Source organism: Nerophis lumbriciformis, linkage group LG05 (assembly GCF_033978685.3).
Source record: "Nerophis lumbriciformis linkage group LG05, RoL_Nlum_v2.1, whole genome shotgun sequence".
NCBI classification, from domain to species: Eukaryota; Metazoa; Chordata; class Actinopteri; order Syngnathiformes; family Syngnathidae; genus Nerophis; species Nerophis lumbriciformis.
Window position 1 is genome coordinate 45,498 of NC_084552.2, and position 12,003 is coordinate 57,500.

General features: G+C 40.8%; 1 protein-coding gene across 1 annotated transcript in view; it reads left to right on the forward strand.

The window, feature by feature from the left end:
* Positions 1–1,236: 1,236 nt before the first annotated feature.
* podxl (podocalyxin-like) overlaps positions 1,237–12,003 on the forward strand; it is a 95,163-nt gene continuing 84,396 nt past the window's right edge. Inside the window, exon 1 of the mRNA XM_072913129.1 lies at positions 1,237–1,545. Coding sequence (XP_072769230.1) covers positions 1,515–1,545 — 31 coding nt within the window. The 5' untranslated portion in view covers positions 1,237–1,514. The remainder of the gene's footprint in view (positions 1,546–12,003) is intronic.

Here is a 12,003-nt window from a genome sequence, read left to right on the forward strand (position 1 = left end):
CCTCAACTTTATCAGTATTTATTGCCACCTTTCCCAACTTCTTTGTCACGTGTTGCTGCCATCAAATTCTAAAGTTAATGATTATTTGCAAAAAAAAGATAAAGTTTATGAGTTCGAACATCAAATATGTTGTCTTTGTAGCATATTCAACTGAATATGGCTTGAAAAGGATTTGCAAATCATTGTATTCCGTTTATATTTACATCTAACAGAATTTCCCAACTCATATGGAAACAGGGTTTGTAATATACATTGAATCACATGATGATTAAAGGCTTGGTTAAACGGCACAACTGACTCCTGACGTGATATGTATATGATATATATATGTATATGATATATATATGTATATGATATATATATGTATATGATATATATATGTATATGATATATATATATGTATATGATATATATATGTATATGATATATATATGTATATGATATATATATGTATATGATATATATATGTATATGATATATATATATGTACATGATATATATATGTATATGATATGTTTCACTACTTTGTAGTATTTGTTCGTATATACTTGTATACACGCCTGACGTACTTTTTGCGCGTACAATGTTTGTGTGAGAGTGTCAAGAAGAAGATGACAACTTCCTGTCCTCAAACGCTCGCTGCTGATGTGACCCCCGCACCATGGCGGGGGGGGGGGGGGGGGGGGGGGGGGGGTACCCACATTGTCTGGGAGTTTCCTTTGTTATTGAAAGCTCTGCAGGCTGGATAAGAGGCACTCCTTTGGGAACATCTCAGCCACCGCACACAGGGGAGTGAGAGAGAGAGAGAGAGAGAGAGAGAGAGAGAGAAAGAGAGACAGAGAGAGAGAGAGAGAGAGAGAGAGAGAGAGAGAGGAGGAAGAGAGGAGAGAGAGAGAGAGAGAGAGAGGAGAGAGAGGAGAGAGAGAGGGGAGAGAGAGAGAGAGAGAGGGAGAGAGAGGGGAGAGAGAGAGGAGAGGGAGAGAGAGGAGAGAGCGAGAGGAGAGAGAGAGGGAGAGAGGAGAGAAAGAGAGAGGAGAGGAGAGAGAGAGGAGAGAGAGAGGAGAGAGAGAGAGAGAGGGAGGAGAGAGAGAGGGAGGAGAGAGAAAGAGGAGAGAGAGGGAGTGGGGAGAGAGAGGAGAGGAGAGAGAAAGAGGAGAGAGAGAGAGAGAGGAGAGAGAGAGAGGAGAGAGAGAGAGAGAGGAGAGAGAGAGAGGAGAGAGAGAGGAGAGAGGAGAGAGAGAGGGGAGAGAGAGAGAGGAGAGAGAGAGAGGAGAGAGGAGGGAGAGAGTCGCAGCCAAGGAGACGCAGAAAAAAGTTTTTAAAGAGGAAGAAAAGCATTCTTGCCTTTCACGTTCAGGCAGGAAGACACAAAAGGAGCCGCGTGGTTCACTTGCAACTGGAGCAGACAGACTTGACGGACACTCGATATCAACGATATCAACGATATCAACGGTAGCAGCGATATCAGCGGTATCGACATCCGGCAGAAGACACGGAAAGTCTGAGGAGCTACGATGAAGTTTGCCTGCTTGATGCTCGCAGTCGGTGAGTCAAATACTGATCACTACCAGTACTGACTAGTAGTACTCTCAATCAATACTAGTAGTACTCCATCAATACTAGTAGTACTCCATCAATACTAGTAGTACTCTCAATCAATACTAGTAGTACTCCATCAATACTAGTAGTACTCTCAATGAATAGTAGTAGTACTCTCATTGAATATCAGTAGTACTCTCAATGAATATCAGAAGTTCTCTCAATGAATAGTAGTAGTACTCTCCATCAATACTAGTAGTACTCTCAATGAATAGTAGTAGTACTCTCATTTAATATCAGTAGTACTCTCAATGAATATCAGAAGTTGTCTCAATGAATAGTAGTAGTACTCTCCATCAATACTAGTAGTACTCTCAATGAATAGTAGTAGTACTCTCATTGAATATCAGTAGTTCTCTCAATGAATATCAGTAGTTGTCTCAATGAATAGTAGTAGTACTCTCATTGAATAGTAGAATATCAGAAGTTGTCTCAATGAATAGTAGTAGTACTCTCCATCAATACTAGTAGTACTCTCAATGAATAGTAGTAGTACTCTCATTGAATATCAGTAGTACTCTCAATGAATATCAGTAGTTGTCTCATTGAATAGTAGTAGTACTCTCATTGAATAGTAGTAGTACGCTCAATGAATAGTAGTAGTAGTCTCAATGATTAGCAGTAGAACTCACAAACCCAAGCACGGAGTAGTGAGAGGCAGTGACAGGTGCAGAGGAATGAGAAACACAAAGTGATGAAAAAAAGATGACAATTTATGTGTTTGATTAAGAAAAAAGTGACAACAGAGATGATGTTGATGTCAAAGTTGGAATGAGATGATGTTGATGTCAAAGTTGGAATGAGATGATGTTGATGTCAAAGTTGGAATGAGATGATGTTGATGTCAAAGTTGGAATGAGATGATGTTGATGTCAAAGTTGGAATGAGATGATGTTGATGTCAAAGTTGGAATGAGATGATGTTGATGTCAAAGTTGGAATGAGATGATGTTGATGTCAAAGTTGGAATGAGATGATGTTGATGTCAAAGTTGGAATGAGATGTTGATGTCAAAGTTGGAATGAGATGATGTTGATGTCAAAGTTGGAATGAGATGATGTTGATGTCAAAGTTGGAATGAGATGATGTTGATGTCAAAGTTGGAATGAGATGATGTTGATGTCAAAGTTGGAATGAGATGATGTTGATGTCAAAGTTGGAATGAGATGATGTTGATGTCAAAGTTGGAATGAGATGATGTTGATGTCAAAGTTGGAATGAGATGATGTTGATGTCAAAGTTGGAATGAGATGATGTTGATGTCAAAGTTGGAATGAGATGATGTTGATGTCAAAGTTGGAATGAGATGTTGATGTCAAAGTTGGAATGAGATGATGTTGATGTCAAAGTTGGAATGAGATGATGTTCATGTCAAAGTTGGAATGAGATGATGTTGATGTCAAAGTTGGAATGAGATGATGTTGATGTCAAAGTTGGAATGAGATGATGTTGATGTCAAAGTTGGAATGAGATGATGTTGATGTCAAAGTTGGAATGAGATGATGATGTCAAAGTTGGAATGAGATGATGTTGATGTCAAAGTTGGAATGAGATGATGTTCATGTCAAAGTTGGAATGAGATGATGTTGATGTCAAAGTTGGAATGAGATGATGTTGATGTCAAAGTTGGAATGAGATGATGTTGATGTCAAAGTTGGAATGAGATGATGTTGATGTCAAAGTTGGAATGAGATGATGTTGATGTCAAAGTTGGAATGAGATGATGTTGATGTCAAAGTTGGAATGAGATGATGTTGATGTCAAAGTTGGAATGAGATGATGTTCATGTCAAAGTTGGAATGAGATGATGTTGATGTCAAAGTTGGAATGAGATGATGTTGATGTCAAAGTTGGAATGAGATGATGTTCATGTCAAAGTTGGAATGAGATGATGTTGATGTCAAAGTTGGAATGAGATGATGTTGATGTCAAAGTTGGAATGAGATGATGTTGATGTCAAAGTTGGAATGAGATGATGTTGATGTCAAAGTTGGAATGAGATGATGTTGATGTCAAAGTTGGAATGAGATGATGTTGATGTCAAAGTTGGAATGAGATGATGTTGATGTCAAAGTTGGAATGAGAGGATGTTGATGTCAAAGTTGGAATGAGATGATGTTGATGTCAAAGTTGGAATGAGATGATGTTGATGTCAAAGTTGGAATGAGATGATGTTGATGTCAAAGTTGGAATGAGATGATGTTGATGTCAAAGTTGGAATGAGATGATGTTGATGTCAAAGTTGGAATGAGATGATGTTGATGTCAAAGTTGGAATGAGATGATGTTGATGTCAAAGTTGGAATGAGATGATGTTCATGTCAAAGTTGGAATGAGATGATGTTCATGTCAAAGTTGGAATGAGATGATGTTGATGTCAAAGTTGGAATGAGATGATGTTGATGTCAAAGTTGGAATGAGATGATGTTGATGTCAAAGTTGGAATGAGAGGATGTTGATGTCAAAGTTGGAATGAGATGATGTTGATGTCAAAGTTGGAATGAGATGATGTTGATGTCAAAGTTGGAATGAGATGATGTTGATGTCAAAGTTGGAATGAGATGATGTTGATGTCAAAGTTGGAATGAGATGATGTTGATGTCAAAGTTGGAATGAGATGATGTTGATGTCAAAGTTGGAATGAGATGATGTTGATGTCAAAGTTGGAATGAGATGATGTTCATGTCAAAGTTGGAATGAGATGATGTTGATGTCAAAGTTGGAATGAGATGATGTTGATGTCAAAGTTGGAATGAGATGATGTTGATGTCAAAGTTGGAATGAGATGATGTTGATGTCAAAGTTGGAATGAGATGATGTTGATGTCAAAGTTGGAATGAGATGATGTTCATGTCAAAGTTGGAATGAGATGATGTTGATGTCAAAGTTGGAATGAGATGATGTTGATGTCAAAGTTGGAATGAGATGTGACATGCACATAGTGACATGCGCATAGTCATAGTGATAGCGGGATGAGATCCGCCCGGAGTTCCTTAAGGCTCTGGATGCTGTGGGGCTGTCTTGGTTGACAAGACTCTGCAGCATCGTGTGGACATCGGGGGCGGTACCTCTGGATTGGCAGACCGGGGTGGTGGTTCCTCTCTTTAAGAAGGGGAACTGGAGGGTGTGTTCAAACTATCGTGGGATCACACTCCTATGGTCTATTCAGGTGTACTGGAGAGGAGGCTACGCCGGATAGTTGAACCTCGGATTCAGGAGGAACAGTGTGGTTTTGGTCCTGGTCGTGGAACTGTGGACCAGCTCTATACTCTGGGCAGGGTCCTTGAGGGTGCATGGGAGTTTGCCCAACCAGTCTACATGTGCTTTGTGGACTTGGAGAAGGCATTTGGCCATGTCCCTCGGGAAGTCCTGTGGGGAGTGCTCAGAGAGTATGGGGTATCGGACTGTCTGATTGTGGCGGTCCACTCCCTGTATGATCAGTGTCAGAGCTTGGTCCGCATTGCCGGCAGTAAGTCGGACACGTTTCCAGTGAGGGTTGGACTCCGCCAAGGCTGCCCTTTGTCACCCATTCTGTTTATAACTTTTATGGACAGAATTTCTAGGCGCAGTCAAGGCGTTGAGGGGATCTGGTTTGGTGGCTGCAGGATTAGGTCTCTGCTTTTTAAACATGATGTGGTCCTGATGGCTTCATCTGGCCAGGATCTTCAGCTCTCACTGGATCGGTTCGCAGCCGAGTGTGAAGCGACTGGGATGAGAATCAGCATCTCCAAGTCCGAGTCCATGGTTCTTGCCCGGAAAAGGGTGGAGTGCCATCTCCAGGTTGGGGAGGAGATCTTGCCCCAAGTGGAGGAGTTCAAGTACCTTGGAGTCTTGTTCACGAGTGAGGGGAGAGTGGATGGTGAGATCGAGAGGCGGATCGGTGTGGCGTCTTCAGTAATGCGGACGCTGTATCGATCCGTTGTGGTGAAGAAGGAGCTGAGCCGGAGGGCAAAGCTCTCAATTTACCGGTCGATCTACGTTCCCATCCTCACCTATGGTCATGAGCTTTGGGTTATGACCGAAAGGACAAGATCACGGGTACAAGCGGCCCAAAACAAGATCACGGGTACAAGCGGCCCAAATGAGTTTCCTCCGCCGGGTGGCGGGGCTCTCCCTTAGAGATAGGGTGAGAAGCTCTGTCATCCGGGAGGAGCTCAAAGTAAAGCCGCTGCTCCTCCACATGGAGAGGAGCCAGATGAGGTGGGTTGGGCATCTGGTCAGGATGCCACCCGAGCGCCTCCCTAGGGAGGTGTTTAGGGCACGTCCGACCGGTAGGAGGCCACAGGGCAAACCCAGGACACGTTGGGAAGACTATGTCTCCCGGCTGGCCTGGGAACGCCTCGGGATCCCCCGGGAAGAGCTGCACGAAGTGGCTGGGGAGAGGGAAGTCTGGGCTTCCCTACTTAGGCTGCTGCCCCCGCGACCCGACCTCGGATAAGCGGAAGAAGATGGATGGATGGATGGATGGAGCACAAGTTAATTGTGACTGGCAATTTATTATACATCGATGGACCCCTAAGGCCATTACACAACATATTACACAAAAGTACACATTAGATACTAATAAATCATTCAAGAACTTGTCATTCCTTCACTACAATAAGTAAATAACATTTTTGTAAGGATAGAATACTCTGCAATAATCATATTATAATACTATTACACATGTATGATAAAAATATGGCATTAAAAACAATATTTAAATATATATATATATATATATATATACATTTTAATGTGAATTCAATAGATTGGCAATATTTGGTTTTTAAAGAACATTAAAACATTTGACAAAATATTGAGAGAAATGCTTTAAAAATACAAAAAAAAATATTAGATGAATTGATTTGAATAAAGAAGTTCAATTTATTGCCATATGAACGTGTTAATACGAAATAAATAATTTCCATTTATTGCCATATGAACGTGTTAATACGTACTAAAGAAGTGCCATTTATTGCCATAGGAACGTGTTAATACGTAATAAAGAAGTGCCATTTATTGCCATATGAACGTGTTAATACGTAATAAAGAAGTGCCATTTATTGCCATATGAACGTGTTAATACGTACCAAAGAAGTGCCATTTATTGCCATATAAACGTGTTAATACGTAATAAAGAAGTGCCATTTATTGCCATATGAACGTGTTAATACAAAATAAATAATTTCCATTTATTGCCATATGAACGTGTTAATACGTACCAAATAAGTGCCATTTATTGCCATATGAACGTGTTAATACGTACTAAAGAAGTGCCATTTATTGCCATATGAACGTGTTAATACGTAATAAAGAAGTGCCATTTATTGCCATATGAACGTGTTAATACGTAATAAAGAAGTGCCATTTATTGCCATATGAACGTGTTAATACGTACCAAAGAAGTGCCATTTATTGCCATATAAACGTGTTAATACGTAATAAAGAAGTGCCATTTATTGCCATATGAACGTGTTAATACAAAATAAATAATTTCCATTTATTGCCATATGAACGTGTTAATACGTACCAAATAAGTGCCATTTATTGCCATATGAACGTGTTAATACGTACTAAAGAAGTGCCATTTATTGCCATATGAACGTGTTAATACGTAATAAAGAAGTGCCATTTATTGCCATATGAACGTGTTAATACGTACCAAAGAAGTACCATTTATTGTCGTATGAACGTGTTAATACGTACCAAATAAGAGCCATTTATTGCCATATGAACGTGTTAATAAGTACCAAATAATTGCCATGTATTGCCATATGAACGTGTTAATACGTAATAAAGAAGAGCCATTTATTGCCATATGAACGTGTTAATACGTACCAAATAAGTGCCATGTATTGCCATATGAACGTGTTAATAAGTACCAAATAAGTGCCATTTATTGCCATATGAACGTGTTAATAAGTACCAAATAAGTGCCATGTATTGCCATATGAACGTGTTAATACGTAATAAAGAAATGCCATTTATTGCCATATGAACGTGTTAATACGTACCAAATAAGTGCCATGTATTGCCATATGAACGTGTTAATAAGTACCAAATAAGTGCCATTTATTGCCATATGAACGTGTTAATAAGTACCAAATAAGTGCCATGTATTGCCATATGAACGTGTTAATACGTACTAAAGAAGTGCCATTTATTGCCATATGAACGTGTTAATACGTACTAAAGAAGTGCCATTTATTGCCATATGAACGTGTTAATAAGTACCAAAGAAGTGCCATGTATTGCCATATGAACGTGTTAATACGTACTAAAGAAGTGCCATTTATTGCCATATGAACGTGTGAATACTTCTGGTTGGTACTTTACAGGAGCATCAGTTGTACAGCTGTGCCATATCACAGCGATACTGGAGCCAATAGGATACCAGCAGCACGTGTATCATTGAGTAGTGTAAAAGGATGAAACAGAGAACAAGTGTGGTTACTAAATGTTGAAATGTATTTGTGTGAATGAATGAAGAAGTGGAGTAATCCCTTCATCACAAGGCTTCTAAAATCTTCTGCTCAAAAGAAGCTTCCATCCAAGGAAAGGAAAGAGGATTATTTGGATATTAGGGCCACCAGAATTCAATAATAATAATTAGTAATAATTATGTTGACTTTTTCAATGCTTTTCTTTTAAAGTGACAACATGAATTCACTCCACATCAAGATTATTTATGTAGTTGCCATGGCAACACCAGCACACCGACAGCCTCTCCGACCACCACCATTCATTCATACACCATTCATTCATTCATATTCATACATCATTCATTCATATATCAAACATTCATTTATATTCATACACCATTCTTTCATTTATATTCATACACCATTCATTCACTCATATCCATAAACCGTTCATTCATATTCATACACCAAATATTAATTCATATTTATACACCATTCATTCATAGTCATACACCAAACATTCATTCATATTCATACATCATTCATTCATGCATATTCATACACCAAACATTATTTCATATTCATACATCATTCATTCATGCATATTCATACACCAAACATTCATTCATATTTATACACCAAACGTTCATTCATATTCATACACCAAACATTCATTCATATTCATACATCATTCATTCATTCATATTCATACACCATTCATTCATTTATTCTTATTCGTACACCATTCATTCTTTTATATACCATTCTGTCATTCATATTCATACACCAAAAATCAATTCATATTCATACACCATTCATTCATTCATATACCATTCATTCATTCATTCATTCTTATTCATACACCATTCATTCATTCATTCTTATTCATACACCATTCATTCATTTATATACCATTCTTTCATTCATATTCATACACCAAAAATTAATTCATATTCATACATCATTCATTCATTCATATTCATACACCATTCATTCATTCACTCTTATTCATACAACATTCATTCCTTTATATACCATTCTTTCATTCATATTCATACACCAAACAATAATTCATATTCATACACCATTCATTCATTTATATTCATACACTAAACATTCATTCATATTCATACACCAAAAATTAATTCATATTCAAACACAATTCATTCATTCACTCATTCATATTCATACACCACACATTCATTCATTTATACACAAAACATTTATATTCGCTGCTGCACATGATATCGTACACAAGTAAACATGCTGCAGGACTGCTTGTATCGCATATGATATCACACACAAGTAAACATGCTGCAGGACTCCTTGCATTGCACATGATATTACACACAAGTAAACACGCTGCAAGACTGCTTGTATCGCACATGATATCACACACACAAGTAAACACGCTGCAAGACTGCTTGTATCGCACATGATATCGCACACAAGTAAACACTCTGCAGGACTGCATGTATCGCACATGATATCACATACAAGTAAACACTCTGCAGGACTGCTTGTATCACACATGATATCACACACAAGTAAACAAGCAACAGGACTGCTTGTATCACACATGATATCGCACACAAGTAAATACTCTGCAGGACTGTTTGTATCACACATGATATCGCACACAAGTAAATACTCTGCAGGACTGTCTGTACCACACATGATATCGCACACAAGTAAACACTCTGTAGGACTACATGTATCTCACATGATATCGCGCACAAGCAAGGACTCTGCAGGACTGCTTGTATCACAAATGATATCACACACAAGTAAACACCCTGCAGAACTGCTTGTATCACACATGGTATCACACACAAGTAAACACTCTGCAGGACTGCTTGTATCACACATGATATCACACACAAGTAAACACCCTGCAGGACTGCTTGTATCGCACATGATATCGCACACAAGTAAATACTCAGCAGGACTGTCTGTATCACACATGACATCGCACACAAGTAATACTGTGCAGGACTACATGTATCTCACATGGTATCACACACAAGCAAGCAGTCTGCAGGACTGCTTGTATCGCACATGATATCGCACACAAGTAAATACTCAGCAGGACTGTCTGTATCACACATGACATCGCACACAAGTAAACACTCTGCAGGACTACATGTATCACACATGATATCACACACAAGTCAACACCCTGCAGAACTGCTTGTATCACACATGGTATCACACACAAGTAAACACTCTGCAGGACTGTTTGTATCACACATGATATCACACACAAGTAAACACCCTGCAGGACTGCTTGTATCGCACATGATATCGCACACAAGTAAATACTCAGCAGGACTGTCTGTATCACACATGACATCGCACACAAGTAAACACTCTGCAGGACTGCTTGTATCACACATGATATCACACACAAGTAAACACCCTGCAGAACTGCTTGTATCACACATGATATCACACACAAGTAAACACCCTGCAGAACTGCTTGTATCACACATGGTATCACACACAAGTAAACACTCTGCAGGACTGCTTGTATCACACATGATATCACACACAAGTAAACACCCTGCAGGACTGCTTGTATCGCACATGATATCGCACACAAGTAAATACTCAGCAGGACTGTCTGTATCACACATGATATCGCACACAAGTAATACTGCGCAGGACTACATGTATCGCACATGATATCACACACAAGTAAATACTCTGCAGGACTGCTTGGATGAATATTGGATGGGACCTCTGAGTAGTTTTTTGAGAACCAATAGTTTATGGAAGAGTCCATAGTGCTGGAACACACACGCACACACACACACGCACACACACGCACACACACACACACACACACACGCACACACACGCACACACACACACAAGCACACACACACACACACACACACGCACACACACACACACACACACACACACACACACACACACACACACACACACACACACACACACACACACACACACACAGACTTGCATGTGGTGTGTGTGGTGAGGAATGTGTGGAGTAGACGAGAAGGTGGAGGTCATCAGTTGGAGTCAGGAGATAAAGCATGAGGTGTCATCTTGCTGCTCCATCATGGAATGCTGGAGTGAGGAGGAGGCAGAAGAGGAGCTGATAAAGTTCGTACTGGTCTACACCAGCCTCCACCTCATCTACACCAGCCTCCACCTCATCTGCACCAGCCTCCATCTCATCCACACCAGCCTCCACCTCATCTACACCAGCCTCCACCTCATCTGCACCAGCCTCCACCTCATCTACACCAGCCTCCACCTCATCTACACCAGCCTCCACCTCATCTACACCAGCCTCCACCTCATCTGCACCAGCCTCCACCTCATCTACACCAGCCTCCACCTCATCTACACCAGCCTCCACCTCATCTGCACCAGCCTCCACCTCATCTACACCAGCCTCCACCTCATCTACACCAGCCTCCACCTCATCTACACCAGCCTCCACCTCATCTACACCAGCCTCCACCTCATCTACACCAGCCTCCACCTCATCTACACCAGCCTCCACCTCATCTACACCAGCCTCCACCTCATCTACACCAGCCTCCACCTCATCTGCACCAGCCTCCACCTCATCTACAACAGCCTCCATCTCATCCACACCAGCCTCCACCTCATCTACACCAGCCTCCACCTCATCTGCACCAGCCTCCACCTCATCTACACCAGCCTCCACCTCATCTGCACAAGCCTCATCCTCATCTACACCAGCCTCCACCTCATCTGCACCAGCCTCCACCTCATCTACAACAGCCTCCACCTCATCTACACCAGCCTCCACCTCATCTACACCAGCCTCCATCTCATCCACACCAGCCTCCACCTCATCTACACCAGCCTCCACCTCATCTACAACAGCCTCCATCTCATCCACACCAGCCTCCACCTCATCTACACCAGCCTCCACCTCATCTACACCAGCTTCCACCTCATCCATACCAGCCTCCACCTCATCCATACCAGCCTCCACCT